At 43.1% G+C, this 21,763-nt stretch overlaps 1 protein-coding gene across 1 annotated transcript; it reads left to right on the forward strand.

Annotated features, from left to right (window-relative positions):
• The first annotated feature begins 548 nt into the window (after positions 1-548).
• On the forward strand, positions 549-21,099 carry LOC125386216. Its single transcript, XM_048411528.1, has 6 exons — positions 549-671; positions 1,608-1,710; positions 2,122-5,255; positions 19,562-19,785; positions 20,562-20,712; positions 20,998-21,099. Exons 1-6 carry the CDS (start codon positions 549-551, stop codon positions 21,097-21,099), a joined length of 3,837 nt encoding a protein of 1,278 aa, XP_048267485.1.
• Positions 21,100-21,763: the final 664 nt, after the last annotated feature.

Here is a 21,763-nt window from a genome sequence, read left to right on the forward strand (position 1 = left end):
CCAACCGCTTTACAATCACGAAACGCCAACTCGATGAATACGAAGAGTCTGGTCAAGTAAACAACGGTTACTTAGTATCTTGCCGTCAAGCGTTCGACGACATCTGGAAGAAGTTAGTCGCGGTTCAAGACGAGTTAGAAGGGTTAGATGAAGGGGAAGTCGGTCGGGCCGCCGCGTTGTATCAAGAGAAGCTGGAGATTGACGTACGGTTCACAGGTCTCCTTGATAAAATACCCGCACCAAACCCCTCGCCAACTAAAACGCGCGATTCAGGCGTGAAGCCCGAGCCGACATCACTCACCCTACCAGAGGTCCGCGCTCCTCAGTTCGACGGTGCCCTCGAGAACTGGACCTATTTTTATGACACGTTCTCATCCACGGTAGATCGCAATGAAAATTTAACAAATGTCCAGAAATTTCAATATCTACGCGCAGCTATCACTGGACGGGCCGCACGGAGCATCCAATCATTGGAACCCACAGATGCCAACTACCCCATCGCGCTTAACACATTGAAGGAGAAATTCAATTGCCCCCTCCGGATCTGTATGCGCCATTGGGAATTGATGCGCGGTTATCCCGAAATAGAAAAGGAAACTCCTGAAGCCATTGAGGATTTGATGGAAACCATCAGCGTAAATCTCAAAGCGCTCGAAAGATTAGGACAGTCGGTAACTTCAGATGTAGTACTGATCGAGTTGATCGCGTCAAAATTGCCTGCGTCCAGTATGCGTAAATGGCAACGTACGTTGCCAAATCAGGAAGTACCTTCCTACCATCAGCTGATGGAATTCCTAAAAACACGAGCCAACGGGAATCAGCTCCTCTCTAAAGTAACGAAAACAAAGGAGTCACCCCCCAAACCTCCTCGTCGCCGATATAACCTACCACGTGGACGAACCTATGCCACAACCAGCAGGGCGCTGGTGTGTCCGACCTGCGACGGACCCCACAAACTCAGAGACTGTAAGGTTTTCAAAGCCAAATCAACCATAGAACGTCTTCAACTCGTAAAAATGGCATCGCTGTGTACAAACTGTCTAGGCAACGGACATTCGATAACACAGTGCACCGCGCGTTCGTGTCATATCTGCGGGCGACGACATCATACGTACCTACATCGAGAACAAATACAAGAAAATCCTCGGTCGTCCTGCGGTCGGTCGTCAAAGGGTCGGTCGCCAAGCATTCAGTCGTCGGATAGTTGTTCATCGAGCGGTCGGGCGTCGGGCAATCGTTCATCGAGCGGTCGGTCGTGGTCAGACAGTCGTTCATCAAGCGGTCGATCGTCGGGAGGTCGTTCATCGTACAAACGATCCTCTCATGGACAATCGCCATCCGGATCATCGAAGCCGCGTTCGGTCCACCATTCGAGACGACCCGCCAAACATTCAAATAACCCTACACCTTCGGCCCCAAGCGATATGAAAGCTCACACTTCGTATGAGTCACGCGCATCACGGACCAAGGGTAATGTCCCAGAATCCGCGTCCAAAACCCACCCAGGTCAAAACTGACTAGACAAACGGGCCGCAAAGGAAGGGACCGAAACGACACATATATCTCTAGACGTTACGCCGCATCATGATCTGCTGGTCACAACACAGATCGATGTGCTAGACAAGAGGGCATCTCCAATTCGAGCCAGAGCACTGCTAGATACTGGCTCTAGTATGAATTTCATGACTGAGAAATTCGCAAACTCCCTCGGTATAAAACGAAAGAGATGTTCGGTCCCAATCGGAGCCCTCGACGACTTAACCACTATCGCAAGGAGCCAACTAACGACCACCATTGTTTCTACGGATGGCAAATATGAACGCACAGCAACGTTTTTAGTAATCCCAACAATATCATCGGCAGTCCCAGACCATCCAATCGATCGGTCCGCTCTCCAGATACCCAAAAATCTAAAATTAGCCGATCCAACATTTCACATACCAAGCCCTATCGAAATATTACTAAGCTCGGGACCAACGTTAGCCTCATTATGTGTCGGGCAGATTAAAATACCACAATCCATCGATACTGAGTTATGTTTGCAAAAAACTCGCTTCGGTTGGGTTATCGGGGGGAGCCCATCCACGCAATCGGGCACACATTCGTTTCACATTACCACAGCCGATCTACAAACGGATCTCTCGCGATTCTGGGAAATCGACGAGGGACCATCCACTACACATTTATCAGAATCGGAATTACAGTGCGAAGAACATTTCCGTAACCATGTCCGACGCAACAAGGAAGGGCGATATATCGTCGCCCTGCCCTTCAACGAGAAGCTTCCCACACTTGGGACATCAAAGTCCGTTGCAATGAGTAGACTCGCCGCTCTTTCTCGCCGGTTCCAACGCGATAAGCAATTCGAAGCCGCGTACAACACGGTGATCCAAGAATATTTAGACTTAGGTCATATGACCAAGATTCCGCACACTCAGCCCTCAAATAATGGTTACTATTTGCCGCATCACGGCGTGATAAAGGAATCGAGCAACACCACTAAACTCCGGGTAGTGTTCGATGGATCAGCAATCAGCACCACCGGAGTTTCTCTCAACGACACTCTGCATACCGGACCCAAACTCCAAGAAGATCTGGTTGAAATTCTGCTGAGATTCCGATCACACCAGTATGTCCTAACGGGTGACATCGAGAAGATGTATCGACAAATTCTCGTACGCCCAGACGATCGTAAATATCAGCTGATTCTATGGCGCAATTCCAACGGGGAAATCGATACTTATCAGCTCAACACCGTGACCTTCGGACTATCAGCTGCCCCATATTTAGCACTCCGCTGCCTGAAACAACTAGCAGAAGACGAAGGAGATCGATTTCCGCGAGCGTCATCGGTTGTACAGCGTGATTTCTATGTCGACGACGCCCTCACCGGGGCCGATACAAAGGAAGAGTTAATAGCGGTACGACACGAACTCACGGACCTTCTCAGATCGGGCGGCTTAAACATCCGTGAATGGGCATCTAACGATAAGGACATACTGCGTGGACTATCCGAGAAAGATACAAATCGAACACTACAATTGGGTGAGTCACAGACATTGAAAACTCTAGGTATCTATTGGAATTCCCAGGATGACACAATACTATACTCAGTTGCACCCACAGCGACCATCACCCGTGTCACAAAGCGATCAATAAGTTCGGTGATAGCCCGAATTTATGATCCACTAGGATTGCTCGCGCCAGTGATTGTCAGAGCCAAAATATTGCTTCAACGCGTCTGGGCATTAAAACTAGACTGGGATGAATCCTTGCCATCCGAGTTGCATACAGAATGGGACCGATACTATATCCAACTACCCTTGCTTAGTGATACTCGATTTCCTCGCAAAACGGTGGTCAAGGCAGCTACTCAGATAGAACTACACGGTTTTTGCGACGCCAGTGAAAAGGCATACGGGGCATGTATATATCTGCGCAGTCGCAGCTCGGATGGACGTATCGAAACCCAATTACTCACCGCGCGATCAAAGGTCGCGCCGCTAAAATCCCTGACAATCCCAAGACTCGAATTAAGCGGAGCATTGCTTCTCACCTCGCTAATGTCCATGGTAAAGACTTCCCTCACTATAGACGTTTCTCGAATAGTTTATTGGACAGATTCGACTATCGTGCTCCAGTGGATCAAGTCCTCGCCACATACGTTAAAAACATTCGTAGCGAACCGCGTGGCCGAGATCCAAGCGAAAACCAACATCGCCGATTGGCGGCATGTGCCTACGGATGACAACCCAGCGGATCTGATCTCCCGAGGGCAGGCTCCCAAGGAATTCCTGCGTCCAAACATCTGGAAACACGGACCCGAATGGCTCAAGCAGCAGCCGGAGAACTGGCCGATCTGGATCCCTACACCGTCGGGGGACATCCCGGAACAGAAAAAAACGATCTGTCTAACGACGAATAACAACGATAACCCCCTCCTCCACCGATACTCGTCCTGGACCAGACTAATCAGAGTCGTCGCTTGGTGTCTTCGATGGAAACATAAACAACACCTAGCTGCCCATCTAACAACAGACGAATTAACCAGGGCTCACAACAGGGTGATCAAAATCATACAATCCGGTCATTTTGCGACGGAAATTCGGACACTACAGAAAGATCGAAGCAGGGACGTTGGAGGAAAACTACAGCCATTAAATCCCTTCCTCGACGAAGATGGGATATTACGAGTCGGAGGACGACTAACCAACTCTTCTATACCCTTCAATCAAAAACACCCCATTATATTGCCCAAAGCATCTGTTACAGAGCTCATCATAGACCAGGAGCATCGGAAAAACCACCACACCGGGACACAAGCTACCCTGTACGCGGTAAGATTGCGCTATTGGCCGATCGACGGTCGTAGCCAAGTGTGGCGTACCATTAAAAGGTGCGTCCGCTGCTGCAGAGCCAACCCGCCGCCAGTGGAATATTTGATGGGTGATTTGCCAGAGGCGCGCATTACCGAATCGCGTCCGTTTACGAACGTCGGAATCGACTACTGCGGCCCATTCTACATCAAGGAGAGGAGGGATCGCAACCGACGTAAAATAAAAATATACGCTGCCATATTCGTTTGTCTAGCAACCAAGGCTGTCCACATAGAGCTAGTCAGCGATCTAACCACCGACGCTTTCCTAGCCGCCTTACGTCGATTCATTTCGCGGCGAGGACATTGCGCAACCATCCTTACCGACAATGGCACCAATTTCGTCGGGGCCAACCGGGAGCTGCAAGAACTCCGGACCCTATTGCAGTCTGACGACCACAAGGAGAGGGTACAGACTTTTCTCGCCGACCGACAGATCCAATGGCGTTTCAACCCTCCAAACTCACCACACTTTGGCGGTTTATGGGAAGCCGCGGTGAAATCCTTCAAGCGCCATCTCATCCGCGTCGTCGGCACGGAACTCTTGACCTTTGAGCACCTTCATACTCTTGTGGTTGAAATTGAAGCCATCCTTAATTCACGCCCACTGACTCCCATATCATCCGATCCGAAAGATCCCCCTGTCCTCACTCCCGGTCATTTTCTAATCGGTGACACACTCACGAATTTACGGGAGCGTGATTTCAGGACAGTTCCATCAGGGCGGCTATCAAGTTGGCAGCGCATCCACCAGATCAAACAGCAGTTCTGGAGCAGATGGCATCGAGAGTACCTCAACGAGCTAACCCGCCGCAATAAATGGGATAAGGGCAAACATGATATCCGAGAAGGCACCGTAGTAGTTCTCAGGGAGGATAACGTACCATCCATGCAATGGCCTTTGGGCCGCGTGATCAAGGTCCATCCAGGAGTCGACGGAATCATACGGACCGCCACCGTGCAGACGGCAACAACTACCCTGGATCGTGGCGTCAAAAGACTGGTCCCCTTACCCATTCACCCAGATCCAGACGAGTCCGACCACCCACACGGAGCCAAGGAGATTCGCCAGCGACGCAACTGACTCCACACCATATCATTTGATCCGTACCCTCTCAACGGGGGGAGGATGTTACGCCACGAGGTTTAACACAGGCTGTATTTTCTAACCGTCACTCGCGGCCCTACAATGTCTCAGTCAGATCGTCTTATCTGACCGCCGGATCATATACAATGTATCGACGAGCGCATAGCTGTTGCCAAGCAGCGAGTTCTCGAAACGTCGAATTTGGTCCGTTACGTTTTCCACGCAAGAGCGGACATACGTGATCATAGGCGCGAACGGTGGCGTGACCTAAGGATGGTGGGGGTCGTCTTAAAGATGAGACAAAGAAATCATCCAAAGTCGATCAGTTCCTTGTGACGAGTCGAACGTTACACATCGAGAGGTCAGACGAGCTTATATAAATATCGTAAAGCATAACGCCAACGGAACGTAAACCAAGTCGGTCCGAGACATTGTCGAACATTCACTTATTCTACTAAGTATCCTACAGTGCTACGTCCACTAATAGACTAAATTCAATTGTAAGAGCCTTGCTCTATATTGTACACATCTATATTATTTTCGTGCGATAAGTTGTTAATTATTTATATCTATTTAATCGTGTATACTAAGTGTTAGAAATATAAATTTTAACTCTGTGAGTCACAGTGTTATCATACCTGAATCACCCCTATTATCTTAATCGAAATACGGGGATCGAACTATTCGTGGTGTCGATCATTTTAATCGTAACGGGAATTTACGACTCCCGTTGGCGCGTATTCTAACGACCGCGCCTCCCCGCGATAGCTCGAAAATACAAAAGCTATAGTTCTCTTCAATAGAGAATACGAGGACGAAAGAGAGAAATGGAAGGAAGAAGTCGTTGACAGCCGGCTACTAACACCTTTATTTACGATCCAGCCATCGTCCCCTTAGCTAGTGTAACTCGGCTACAGAGAAACGCGCCACGTCCAACTCAGTTTTCCTCAGGAGTTCGTTATGTATTCATAAATGGAACGCACCCGGAATATAGGCGACGGGCAGAACACGCGGAATTCGTAATGTCGATGCTTGCAAACCCTGTGCCTCGCTATCTGCTACGACCCTTTCGTCGTCTCCTTTCATCCACACAAGACCCTGCTAAACCCTCTTCGTCGAACATCCGGTATGCACGCGATTTTGCCGCGTTTACGTGCTCACATCCCTTATCCAACGTAACCTCGGCCGAAAGGAGGACGTTGATGATGCTGGTTTAGGGCAGCGATGGGATTGATCTGATCCCAGAGCGAGAGATGCGTGGCTCGACGGATTATGCTGCGGTGGAGATTGAATTTTAGGGGTATTTAGTTAAATAGGGATGATAAACGAGTCAATTTTGAGGATTATATTAATGTAAATACGATGGAGCTTTGATTATTCGAATTAACACATAATATATAGCATTAAGAAGCGAATAGCTATGAAACAGTTGCTAAATTATGATTATTCCTTTTTAGAAACTAAATAGCGTTTTTCATCAGAAACATTTTTCGTTTAATCACGTTCGCATTAACTTCGTTGCTTGTCATCTTATGTGTCTAAATCATTTCGTTCAATGAAATAAAAAAGTCTTCGTCGTTATTTTCCTACATGATTGTTACAAGTTTGGTAATCTATAGTGATAGTCTACAAGTTTGTTATCTATCAGCCGACTAATATTATCAATTATTACATTATTGTGCAACAGAGACCAGGTCTTATTTCAATTCGTCATTAGAGATACTCCTTCATTAGTAGAACGTTTGTATTCATGATTCCTATATTAACATCGCTAACGAATGTCATCTAATTATTGCCACCTCTACGCTACGTATAGTCTAGCAGATCCGCAAGTTGTGGAACCGTACGTAGAAAGTACTTTACCTACTTCCACCGAAAATCCTCACCCACCACCCATTTACACGTTACCCAGCATAAAATCTCATTTGCAGAAGTTAAATCACCAACTAACCCTTGTTCGTGCCATTCAGCCAATTAACGCGACCACTCTCAAGCACTTAACAAACGCTTAACACGTGGTCCACTTTAATCATCGGTCCAACGACTTAAGTTTCCCTTCGAGAAGTTTGCGCCCTTTCATTAAACGCTTTCGATCAACCATCTACTCCAGCTTCTTTCTTCTTAAAGGTCGCGTTGGACACTTTTTCCCAGCATGAAACGGTGCCATAATTCCATGTTGAATATCCGGAAGATACTAAAACGCGATTTCCTTTAAACCGGCGAGCAATGATCGGCGGAAAACGTCGTAAAAGCTGAAACGTGCATATCGGACACGGGGATCGGTTTCCATGAAAGTTCGATTATGCATGCGTGCACACCGCCAGTAAATCTTTCGATGATATTCAGGCTGGTACACACACGTGTTAAGGCAGGTAAGGACACGTGTGAACCGCGTAACCAAGCGGCCTATCGATCGACAGCCGTGACGTATGGCCATGAAGTTAATCAAATCGTTTTCACCGATTTATCAGCGCGACATGGGACGCGTTATGTACCACTCGCGCGTTCATGGAAACGCGATCGAGGTCGTGCGATACACAATACCCGCCGCACAATATGAGATACAGGGAGGAAGGGGTGAAAGAGGTGGAAGGAGAGGAACGATCGCGAGTAATTACTTTTCGAACGCAGCATCTCGATTCATCGACGCCGTTGGAAATTCGACTCGGCTGCCTCCGAGTATTCCATTGTGTCGTTAACGCGTGGCTGTCACGATTGAAACAACGGGGTTCGTTCACCCCTCATTTAGGAATCGCTGGTGATTTTGTGAATCTTTCGACGTAGATACCCGTGATATTCGTCGACGACGATGGAGAATGTTAATGCGTATGGAATAGTCTGTTTAAAACCATTAAAGTCCAAACATGGTGAAATAATACTCGCTGCGTTAAAGGTAAAAATGTAATACAAAGTAATTTAAATATTTTTCGCAGAATATAAAAGATGCGTTAAATTATTGGAATTCCTTTTTCTAACCATGATGAAGTTAAAAAATAGAATTCGGTAATGTGAATTGGCAAAAAAAAAAAAATAAATTTCTCGCAGCGAGCACGAATCCTGTTAAAATATTCCATTTATTACGTAGTAATACATTTTACTAGTCGAAATCAAAATTCATAATGGAATCGGTATTATGAAAAATGAACTATGCCCTGAATTATTGTACAACGGAAATTAACATTCTAGATACATAAATCTTGTCATGATTGTACAACTTCATGATTTAATTAGATACTTGCCTCGCGACGTTATTATAGATATATCCATGGTAATTCTATAATATGACGAATGTTTCGTTAAAAAAAAATTCATATACCAGGTATGTAAATATGAAACCGGAATTTTTGTATAGAAAATACACGTTTATTGTACGAAAATGATTAAAAATATTTTATTCGAAGTATTGCCCATCGCTAGCTATACATTTTTCCCACCTGTCTGGCAATTGGTGGATGCCACGCCAAAAAACTGTCGCTCTTTTGAGGCAAACCAGTCATCGAGCCATTTTCGTACATTTTCCTAAGAAGTGAAGTGCTGGTCAGAAAGTGCGTGTCCCATCGATGCAAATAAATAGTAATCGGACGGAGCCAAGTCTGGTGAGTAAGCCGCGTGCGAAAGTATTTCCCAACTGAACGCTTCGATCGTTTCCTTAACCGTTTTTGCTGAATGTGATGGTGCATTATCACGAAGCAAAATTACTTTGTGTTGCCTTTTTTGATATTCTGGTCGTTTTTCACGCAAAGCTTGATTCGAATCGATCATTTGTTGTCGGTAGCGCTTAGTATTAACGGTTTCGCCAGGTTGTAACAGCTCATAATAGATCACACCCTTCTGATCCACGTTCTTCGTTCCTCGCGTCAAAATAGCCACTTCTGAATTTTTTAAACCACTCAAAGCACTGTGATTTATCAAGAGCATGCTCACCGTAACCTTCGTCAAGCATTCGATGCGATTCTGCAACAGCTTTCTTCAAATGGTAACAGAAAATCAATGCTGTCCGCAAATCGTAGTTTCCAGGCACAAAATTCGACATGTGCAACGCTATTACAAACTATGCTGTTGTATGAAACTTGTATTGTTCTGAGTCGAAAATGTCTGTGAGATGTCAACAAGGACTTTTGGCATCAATGACGCAGTTTAGTGATAACTATATTATCAGCTAGGGCCACCTATAGGCAAATTCCGGTTTCATACTTACAGACCTGATATATTTAACAGAAACTCTTTCACGTTCCTCGAATAAGACAAACAAGAGCAAATGTTATCATCTTAAAGATTTCCCTCAATTATCATCTTACAATCTACTAAATTGCCACTTTGTTTGTACATCAAACTGTATTCACATGTATAATTAATATTATGCTTATAATATTTTGAAGTAATTCTGCAAGTATCTAACGAAGAAGACACTGTAAAATTTTACTGACCACAATTTGACCAGAAAAGGAAGAGGGAAAGAGAAAACTGTTCTTCTATGAAGAAAAACAATATTTTTTTTTAATATTTGCGTCACCCACGCAAACTGACATCGCATCGCAGGAACTGATAGGGATACCAATAATCGACGGCTTCGTATATTATTCTTTAATATCCAATGGGATATTGAATTCAGTCGATGCGCCAGCCGAGGGTGTACACTGTAGACGGATGAAAAATTAGCCGGTACGCCGGCCATGTTAAGTGTGCAACCATCAGACCCCATATTCTAGGCAGGCCGTGAAGTGGTCGAGATTAAACCGCAAGTGGGCTTTATATTGCTGCTAATTCAGTTAATACGGCGTCGTTATCATACTCGAGAGACGTAATACGGTCAGCTAGGTGTGTATACCCAAAGCCCATAACACGGCATGGATGGTGTACATTCGTTATACGTGGGCAAAGGTTTGATAAGAAGGTGAAAAGTTCGCACCTTTTCGTAGCCACTGCCCTTGCATATGAATGAGGTTACGCTTTAATGGCCACAATTGCATGGTAAGCTTGGGACACTTTGGAGAAGGCGAGGTGTGCTGAAACATTTCGTATCGTACAAAGGACCAGATTAAAAATATGAATAAACAAAGCCGGAATGTAAATGAGGAAATTTCCCGCGCCAAACGAAGTGTTAAAATAGGCGGCATAAGAAAGATATCGGAATATTCTTCTGTCGAATAAGGAAAAAAATATTTGAATTGTAACTTCGACAAAATAGATTTGTATCATGTAATCGTGGCAATCAGTATCGTATAAATTACAGATGCCAAAAATGTAGCAGTGAAAGTAGCAATTGTTATAGCCATAAAACTTTAACAAAAAAACTCAAAATTAGAGGCATAGAAAAATAAACAAAATAAAATTTCACCCATATATATATATATATTTCAGAAAAAAGAATTTCAATCTGAAATCCCCAAAAAATCGTATCATATCAAATCCCTTATCAATCCCATGCTCTACAATAAAGCTCGTATAAAAACCCAGCAATTAGTCAGTTTGACAGGTATTTTTTAACGTTGAGCTTTTACAACCGACTGAACGATCCTTCGAACGAACTTTTAACGCGCGATGTTCTGCGATGAAATTGTCGGCGTGATATTTTTATTTGACCGGCGGGCAAGTCTACGTATCGAGCATTACACTCTGTTTCTCACGTGCGTTCGAAGGGTCGCAAACCTCTTAGGAGCGGCTTCTACGAGAAAGTTCGTAAAAGAAACATCTTTCGTTCCCGATGGAACACGTTTCGGATATTATGTCCGAGGTACGGTCGTAATGAAGTATCGACGAAACGTACGACGCTGGAAGAATTTTTGCGAGAAAGAGAAGAACGAAATAACAGGAGAAAGGGGTGGTGTCCACCTACGGTGGAAGGGTGGAACGTGAACCGAATCATATTTCTTCGACAAACTTTTTTGAGGGAATTTACCGGACAAATGCCGACTCGGGGCTGGACTTTCGAACAGAAGAAGTGCGTGGAATCACGGCGAAACGGGAAACCACCGATGCGCCAGATGTTAGTAGCTAGCCTAGCTTTCCAGATCAGCGTTTCTCAAACTTTCCGACGCCGAAGACACTCCGGTTAGCATCGATATGCGATTGCACCAGCGACTGATATTTGTTCAGCTAAATTAAAATGGCCGCATCAAAAAATCAGGCAACAGAACGTTTAATATTAGATTACTGCGCGAATTCTATTCATCAAGGTACATTTCGAAATTCAAAATACATGCATCTATACATATACAATAGCTAGAAAAAATATTGACACGTGTTTTCATAAAGCGTTCTCTTAACCGGCTCCTATACATTTAATTTTCAAAGTATCAAATACTGAGAAACATATGAAAGTACTACATTACAAATATGATACAGGATTTAATACATCGCTGATGGAAGAGGAGAATTAACGTTTTTCATTTCATAAATGTTGATTTTTCAAAAATATGCAGAGACCGAGATAAAATTGATTTCGCAGGATAATGTTAACGATATATTAATATAACTAGACTTAATTAATTGGTACGTAAGCGCTATAATAAATGCAACGCTATGCAAATATCGTTTGCAAACTCTGTGTATCTGTATCGCACATTAATATTATTATCGATACTGAAAAATTTAACGTACTAAAAGTTATACAATAGAAACAGAAGTTAATCCACTCTGGCTGTGAATGACAAGACCTAAGCGATGAAGTGATTCTGAATCGAAAGGAAACTTCGAAGCACTCCAATCAGGGATTTCCAAGGCCAATGGATTGAGATGCACTAGTGCTTCTCTGGTAGAGACTTGCAGAAGTGTGACAGGCGAAATTCGCGTGCACATGTGAACGTTATATAGAGTGGAACTAGAGCACCTGGCTCAGTGGAAACGGGATATTTTCCATCCACCTGATCGCAACACTACACTACGGAAGATTGGATCGTACCAAAATATTGTCGTTACGCTCGTTGCCGCGTGCTCGAAATCACGCCGCTTTCGGGGGCGTGCATACGGCCCGCTCTCGAAACGGTCTGCAATTTCGAGAGGACGTAAGTATTACGAGTAATGGGCCCTGGGGGGATGTAAATAGATTCCTGATATCGATTCGAGTCTACCGTGTTAAATGAATGTTTCGACGGTTTGTCCACTTGTAGAATACCTGTTTGTATGCGCTTGTGTCATCGATTAGACTGGAAACTCTACAATTACTGCCTAAATGAAAATCAGATTTTCAAGAAGATTATATGCTCATACGGAAACGTAAAAATTACCATTCCGATATACCATTGCGTAATGATATTTAGGGGCATGATAACGAATTATGTGTTTAATTAGATGAAGGATGTTAAAAAAATTGGGACAAGTGGCGAACAAAAGTTTGAAATTCATACTTGTGTATGTGAATATTAGCCATTTCTGAAATAGACATTTTTTATCACGTTGGTAATAATCGTATATAATATTCTATATTTATTCGCTGTTTTTGTCAACTATAATTTCGTCCTTTAATTTCCCTTTAAACTTTCCGTCATCCTCCACTGTATATGTATACAGTATATGTATATGTATGGGCATGTGCCTATGGTCATATCGAAAGATAAAACCAACATCGATATACGCTGCGTGTGATGTAATAATGACGTTGATATATAGAATCGAGGTAACGAGTTGGTAATTCAAGCATGCTTGAATATTTGCTAAATTATCCTGATAAGGATAACACGAATGTTGCGGTGCATTCGTGTTTAAAGCACGGATCTAAATCACATGAACTCGATGTGCATCAATACGGTTTATCAATATCTTGCGGATCGTTATCATGGATTCTTTTATTCTGTGGGCTCATTCTCTCTCTCTCTCTCTCTCTCTCTCTTCCCTCCCCCACCTTCTCTCGGTACAATAGCTGTCAAGAGCAGATTATAGGCCATTGTAATGGCGATCGTTCAAAATCCATTGAGAGAACAACAACGACCTGTGGTAGAAGTAATCAACTTTAGCAAGAGACTTATAAGCGCCACTTCACTGCTCTGTCGAATTAATGACGGCTGAACAAATCACGCGGCAACTTCACTAACAACAACGTGAAAATGAACGACCGAGCGCGTGCCGTGCGAGTCGTCGCGAGTTTTCCCTCCCGCGCCATTTCCATTCCTCTCTTCTCGTCACACCTCTCGAAAACTTGGACCATCGAAATCTCGATTAATCCGCGACACTTCAACCTCGCCTGAGTTTAAATTGCACGCGAAACGTATTCGAGCAGACCGCAAAAGTTGGCTCTGCGAAAATTAGGTTCATTCGCGGTGATCTCTGTCATCGTATCTGTCAACTGCAGTTAGCAGAAATCGTACTTCGTATAAGTCAACGATAAAACCAAATTCCTGCACTGTACTGTCAGTGAAGTCACCAAATTGAAATTAATTGTTGCGAACAAATATCTTCCGAGAGAACGATAGTTCTTTCAATTTCTAATATTTTGTTACTGTATCGGCTTATAATAAACAATACGACGGATCCATTAATTCTTGCCGAAAGAAAACAACAAAAGATAAATCTTCCCTTCGACATTGGTACAACTTCGCAAACGTGAATCACCAATTCGTTGCTTTGTTCCGAGTCAACACTGACAATCGATCGCGGTAAGAATAATCGATATTTCTCAGAAATTATCAACTATGCCTGACTGCATTTAGAATCGTTGCACTACGATAGCTTTGATATCGATGGATTCTGTTCTATACAATCAACTCCTTGGGATCAACTGAGTAGAATAGGATTGTTCTTGGTCAAACAAACGAAGTAGAACTCTTTCCGCTAGTCGAATAAGGCCAAACTCCCGGACAAGTAAAATGGGGTCTATCCCGATCAGACGAGTCAAATAGCAAAGTCCAATACAAAAAGTAGACTAATACCGTTACTATCCAGACACGTGTATCTCAGCTGACTACTACTTCTCGTAGCTAGTTCTTTAAAGGTTTCGTTTTCAACCTCTACTATTTCCAATCTTGGAATTTACCACTATCAATATTATTTTATTCACGACAGAAAATAATACGTAATCCGATTTTTGAGAATTGAGAATTACTCGTGCACTCGAGTGAAGAAATTGTGAAACTTGGAAAAAGTGGAATTATCCATTTTTACTTCCGAAATGTTCGTTTAATTTGCACCATCGTACAATGGTCAAATAAAACGAACGATCCTATTCGCTATAAACCGAAGGAACTTAGTTCTGATTTTATCGATTACAGGTAACAGACAGTGAAAACGCGGCTGTCGATAATTTCTACACGCCCGCACCATACAGATGTCAACGACTAAAACGGACCCTTTGATTCTCGACCCTTTGGGATGTAACAAGTCGATCAAACGTCGACCATTGGCCGACTGGATTCCCTGCCAGCTTGAAGAGATTCGATCTTCGTCACGTAGCAGACAGCGCAGATATCATCGGGACGAACAAACCTTCGGGTGCAAGGGCCTCAAGGACAACCGGGCCAGTCAACACTTGACCTAACCTAAACCGTGTCGAAGTTAGCATAGGTTCCGGGCTTCCTTGAGATTCACGTGTTCAGCTCAGCCAGGTTTACCAATCGATATTCGATCGACCTTAATGGAGTATGCTGATTGGTGGGCACACGCCTGGAACCTGGCTAAACGTTACCTTACTCTGTGATTGTATCGTCACTTGTTCGATGTAATTATCTGATTGGCGTACGACTCAAGCAGAATACGTCAATACTTAATCTTTTCTACGTACATTTATAATACTTAACGAAAATAACCAGACTCGTCTTTTCGATCGTGAGCAACCGTAGTAGTAGTTTTAAGCCGGATTTATGACGTAGACGTGATTTTCCTGACACCTTCGAGCTTTATATTTTATTTAGATGCGTCTTTGCCGTATTTCGTTTTAGCTTCGTTTATAGCCAGGAGAACTCCTAATCCTCGGAATTAACAGAAAATAAACGAAATAAACGGAAAGGAAATAGGAATTAACGGAAAATCCAGAGTTTAATGCATCATAATCTCGTCAAGTCTCGAATCTTGCATGCAGTTAGTATTAGCAATAGGGATTAGTTGTAATTCTTTTCAAGGAAAGATATTTTAAGGTATCGAGCTACTCGTTGGAGGATTCACGGCGCAACATCTTCTACAGTTAGATACAGATAGATACTGCAGTTTTGATAAGAACGAGAGTCAAAGACGTGGCTGGTCGTCATCAAACTCTTCGCAGAGTCTCGTTGCATAAGAAAATTTAAATATATTAATTAAATATTCTACTTTCCTCATTAACGGAAGTTTGATTACCATCCTGCTGAATGTCGTGGTGGTAAAAAGTTGGCTCATCACGCGAGTGCAACGGACATAATAATTCCCAACGAAATGAAAAGGAAATCCGTAGAAACTGTGAGGCCAGTAAGTAACGTCGGCTGGAGACTGTCTTAATTTCTTCCACCATCTTCGTCCTGCTCGGCGCGTTCAGTACCGTACCGGTAAAGTCCAAGCCCCTTCGTCCAACTGGCCAACTTCATCCTTACCTTTCATCTTATATGAAGTTAATTACATTTTTATTAAGCTCCATCTTTCTTTTCCAACGATTTCCCTTCGTAGCAGACTTTGCGTTTCCCTTCGCAAAACCAATAACCGAGCCCTTTCCACGCCTACCGCTTTTTCTCCTCTCTTCTTTCTCCGTTCACATTACCAAACTTCGATGACCTCGTTTTTTTATTCTCTGAGTTCGCTATTCGACGAATTTCCTTAGCCAGTTTGCAGTTAACATGCGGCACTTGGCAAAAATTCATCTTGTTAGAGGAATGTTCGTTTTATTGTTAAAAAAAATATCATAAAGTCATGTCCCAGAGGATCTTCTATGGTGCCAGATGCTTGGTACTGACAAATTGCTGGCCGCTTAGAAATAAGTCAGGTTAGTTGTTAATCGCCATGCATAATTGCCAGTTGTCCCTCTTAGTTGCCAGTCATCACAGAGTCGACACTCGTAGTCGTCGCTTGTCCTAGCTAATAATAGTTGCTTGTTATCTCTAGTTTGATCTCGTCTTCGTTGGTTTACCTGTTATCTTTTGTCTTCAACAATCGTTCCACTAATTATTTCCCAGCTGTGGGTGGTTCTTCGAGCTAGACAGCTAGCTTTTATTTAGTCGGCACACTACCCTCAAAATTCAACAAACCCCGAACGTTCGCAATGTTCGACCAATCATTGAGATTAACATATTCTTATTTCACGTTCTAAGCTACAAGACAGAATTATATTTCGTACTCTTCTGTTATTTCCCACTTCGTCGTATTCCCTGACATCCATTCGAATGGTTGTGATGCTGTTCCACCCCTGTATCGTTTCTCCACGATAGTATTCTCGGCAGCACAGGGAGGACGAGAAGGTGGCGCGCGAACAAATGGTTGCTGGGACTCGAGGTAAATGAGAATGACTTTATTGTCCTCGTTTCGAAGCGTCCGCCACGTTATCCGATCGCAAAGAGATGGCAGACGTGCCAGCATAGCATGCTGAGCGAAATGTCAACGCCATACAAAGGGTTGGACTCAAAGTTAGAACCGCATGGAAAATTTCATTCTTGCGACTTGGTACGTTGTAAATTTCCCGAGTTTTCGAAGAAAATTGCGCGCAACGGAACAGCTGCGGCTGAACAGCCGAACTGTTCGCTACTAGTAAAGAGTTACAAGTAGATCTAAATCGTCTAAATAGAATAGAGCCGTATCTGGTCAGCCAAAGAGAAATATCACGCAGCTTATGGACAAGGTTTTTAGTACCGACTATATAGAAGAAAAGATTGTATGATGAAGATATTAATTAATCTCGTTTAATTTTAAAAGATTATATCGCAAAGAGACGATAGACGAGATAGCACAGAGAGAATAATGATATTAAATGTTATATAAAGGATTAATAGGAATCGATTAAAAAATTTTAATTTTTAATTAATTTGGGACCGGTACATTGCAGATTTGATCAAGTCTCAATGAAAATTTCACGTAATACCATATTTAAATAACTACGTACAAGCAGTTCTCTGTAGTTATCTGTTCGAACGAAATGTAGACTCTTGGAATCGATCATGAAGTATCCTATCGTTATTTTCTGAAGATCGGAAATGGTAGGACCAGGTATTAGCTATCCTAATTCTCATCAAATACAAGACAATCGATTCAATCGAGGATTTCGTTAATAAATATTTATCCATCAATTTGTTTCCCTTTTCTTTCTCGGTTCGTTTAAATACGTCGAATTGGAAGATGAAAACGTCGTTGAATTACATTACGGAAATCCGTCTAATCGTATAAATCTTGGCGGAACGCTGCTCGACTAACGAGTAACCCGATATCCGTTCTGGGATCTAGTGTCTGGTCTCGTCGTTAGATCCATGATTCAATAAGGAGTACTCTGTCGACCTTCCCCTCGGTCCTGCTGGGGACTCCTCAACCAGGGCAACTTTGTTTAAGTCCCACAGGGTCGCCCACGATAACCTTCGGGATAAGATACTTCCATCGAATAAGTATTTCACCCACGACCGGGCGATAAGGACTGTCCTTTCTCTCTTGCGTCTTGCCTAAGCTCTGCCAATAAATCTCATTAACCCGTGCCTGTACCCAAAGGTATGTAGGGTACCAAAGGTACGTAGACTCGATCATCGTTTCGCTAATTTCGAAAATTTCACGTCGCTAAGAAGATTTCACGAAAATATAAAACGTTATTTACCTTGGACGAATTTTAGGAAGAAAATATCTCTAAGAAAAATCGCGAAGGAGACAAATGTTTCCAACGGGTCATCGGTTCGATTGAATCTCAAATGGAAAATGGAATATGATATTCGATTAACAGCCACGCACGATTAGTCGAACGATAGCTGAACACAGTGGGATTTGATACGGTTTATCCGGGCCATTTTAATCCCGATCCCATTACCGGTGTTTCATTTTCTCATTAAGCCAACTGCAGCTTGATTAAATTACAACGACTCTGTCCTAGGCGCGGGCATTAACGTTCGTCGACTGCCGCTTTGAGAACGTGGCTCGCCGCGTTCGCAGAGAATATAGTTTGAAAAATAGTATGGACGAGGCAAGTGGAATAAGGCGAGATTGGTAAAGAAAAAAGAAAAAAAAGAGAAAGAAAAGAAACAAAAAAAACGCAAGATACATGAAACTAAAACCCGGAAGAAAAACAGAATGGAAGCGGGAAAAGACAAGTAGAACGTCTTGAAGGAGAACAGAGAAGCAACTCGAGACTGGAGGAACAGAGGTTGAAAGTAGAAAAACGAAGGAAACAAGAAGAAAGGAAGCGCGAACAGGGTGAAGAGTGGAAGAATAGTGACAGTAGTGGACGTACGTTTCCCGAGTGTCATCGGGCCGGCGGAGATTTAAATTGTGCCAGCAACAAAATGGAAATGAGGGTTGTAGAATGGAAAATGGAAAGCGGTATAAAACAGAGAGAGGAGTCGGCGGTTCTGGTTCTACAACGGTGCGCAGAGAACCCGCACGACTCACCTCCGCGACGAATAATAGCCGGCGGATGCGGCTGTTGTTCCATTTTTGAGTTCGCAGCCATTCGTGTGCCCTTATTTACGCGGCCGCACGCCTTTCTACCTCCGCCAAACGAAAAGTAGACAAGGAAAGACATAAGTAGAAAACATCCAACTGTACGTACGTATACGAACTGTCTGCGAGACGTTAGTGCGTGAAACGCGCGACGTAACTGCGACCGGATATACGGTGCACGTGCAGTACACACGCGCCAATCCCGGAGAATATGTTTCAACCGGATTGATGAATATTCACGTAAATAAGGCAGCGTTCTAATGAGAGCCAGGTTAATGTAAATTCAGCGAAAGTGCGAACCCGTGTTCGGAGAATATGTATGGATTTCATACTTTGGAACGCTGGATCAAAATCCTTCGTGATACGCTTATCCTATGACGTGTAGCTCTTAATCATTTAATCATGAACAAGGTTCAGATCACTTATTTATTTGTTTATTTGGGGATAAACGGGGTGAATCTCTATTAATGTACAATGTTAGCTTCAGAGAGGCTGTATAGAGCTCGTAGAGGGTATTGTAATATCGTGGACAAAAAGGCCTAAGAGATAATCGGGTAAACCATAAACAATGTCACGAGAGCCGAGGCGTCGTCGAGCCCATCAATGTATCGCCGGTTCTTCAATTGAATAGTTTCGTAGAAAAGGCCTACGTGACCCTGGTCACGTTGGTGTTTGCGGAACACGAGCGTGGTAGACCTAAGAAAAGACAAATGGATGCTAGAACGGTCAGTGTCAGTGGAGAAGCCAGAGAATGTGAATTGAGTGCGAGTTGCGTTGTCGAGGTAGTGTTGCTAGCGTTGTCGTGAGAGTGTGATCCGTGTGTGTGAGAGAGAAAGAGAGAGAGAGAGAGAGAGAGAGAGCGTTGCATCCGTGATGACGAGAGTTGCAAATTAATTATTGAATTGTCTAAATTATAGTACATTATTGTGATTAGTTCACGTTAAACAACCATCGTTCTTCTGTTTAATCAACATCTGTACAATCCATTTATTGTAAATAAATCATCATCAATAATAATATTTTATTTCTGATACTGCAATATACTGTTACAACCGACATGTAACAGCCCTTACAAGATTCTACGTAGCGAATTTCTAAAACTATCGATGCCAACACCGAAGGAATCAAAACAGGTGCAGTAAGAGTTTGCTGTATTCCATATGCGATTAACTGGGTCTGAATTCGCAAGTAAGGATCCATAGCGATATAGGAGAAAGTACCTTGTGAATCTGAACGATCTGGTAGGGGCATAAAAATTTATAAGTTCAAAGAGTCGAAAGCAGAGAACAACACTATTGATAAGCTTGTAAAGGGAAAGCGATCCAGTCTTGATCCTCCTTGATTCAAGTGATCGTAGATTCAACAAGGACATAATAGAACCGTAGTCGTGGTCCGCTCTGGATATGCCATGGCCTGACTTATATACGACAAATGTCAGAAAGTTATACTGCATTATTTCAATGAGCTATTTATATTTATCTTCGTTAGGAGATACAGATTATCGATGTATATTCTAATTGATATCCAACTAGGATGCAGTATAAGATCATAAACCTAATCTTTTGTTCTATGTTGTAGTGAGCTTGTTGGAGTTAATGATAAGATAACATTGTGTCCTAGAGGTTTCAGCGGGCTGAAAAATTGTTTCAACGGGGTGGAGTTTGAAGGAATATCAACAAATATCGTAGGAGTGAGAATTGGTTCGGGCGACGATATAGAAAATGGAATGGTAACGTTGAAGTATCGATAGCTAGAACGTGCGGGATGATCAGTATGCATGAGACCACGTAAAAAGGCCGCACATGTTAAGAATATGTATCATATATATATTACGTGTTTAAACGTGCAGTATCGAAGAAGAGATTTTCGAATAAATTGTTGAAGAATTAAGAGCTGAGAGTTCAGAGAAGCAAATTATGTCGAATGAAAGTCAGTTTAGAATTAGAATTATTTGTAAGTGTAAGATAAAATCGATAAAAATTTGTTTGATATCTAACACTGTTAATCTATACAGATATATGCACGTTTGTCTTTGTTTCGACGATTTGCAAAGAACGAAAGTCTCCTGTATCAGACAGTTTGTCAGAAGGACGCATCCATTATGACAGTAGCCTGAATCCTCTCGATAACTGGAAAAACGTGAAGAACCGGCTCTAGGAAATTGCACGTGGAGGAAATCTATGTGGTTCGTAGTTCGACAACGAAATATGCGCTGTCCACGTTTCTCAAGGGGGTAGGAGGGTGGAATGCATGAAGTGGCTGCAGTATATAATGCGGAGTGAAAAGGATCATTTCGTACCATCTGCGCGGAAGGAAATCGCGAATTCTATGCTGTCTGGGATCTTTATATCTCCTTCAAGCGTCGGCTGCAGCGACCCTGGATACTCCACTTGGGAAAACAAACGATATATCCGCTCCATGGTCCAAGCGTTTTCCTAGTATTATTTTTTAAATCCATTTCAGAACGTCGTCGTAGGTTCACAGAGGCGGAATGCCCCGGCGGTCTGTCGTTCTGGCCGACTAGACCATTTGCGTTTTATCGGGCCGAGCTCGCGTTCCGCCAGCTGCCAGGAACGTGTCGGAAAAGAAATATAATGGCCAGGCACGATGCGACAGGAAAACCACTTAATTGAATTCTGAAATTGAATTAATGCCGCTCGACGTTGATTTTTCTTTCCTCTTTCGATGTACGTTTAAACACTTTCTTCCTCGTTGTATCGTTCGTTTGAGGCGTGTTTCTTCTCGGTTTCTTCTATTATGAGCACGTTGGATATCTGGCA

The sequence above is a fragment of the Bombus terrestris genome, chromosome 13, assembly GCF_910591885.1.
Source record: "Bombus terrestris chromosome 13, iyBomTerr1.2, whole genome shotgun sequence".
NCBI classification, from domain to species: Eukaryota; Metazoa; Arthropoda; class Insecta; order Hymenoptera; family Apidae; genus Bombus; species Bombus terrestris.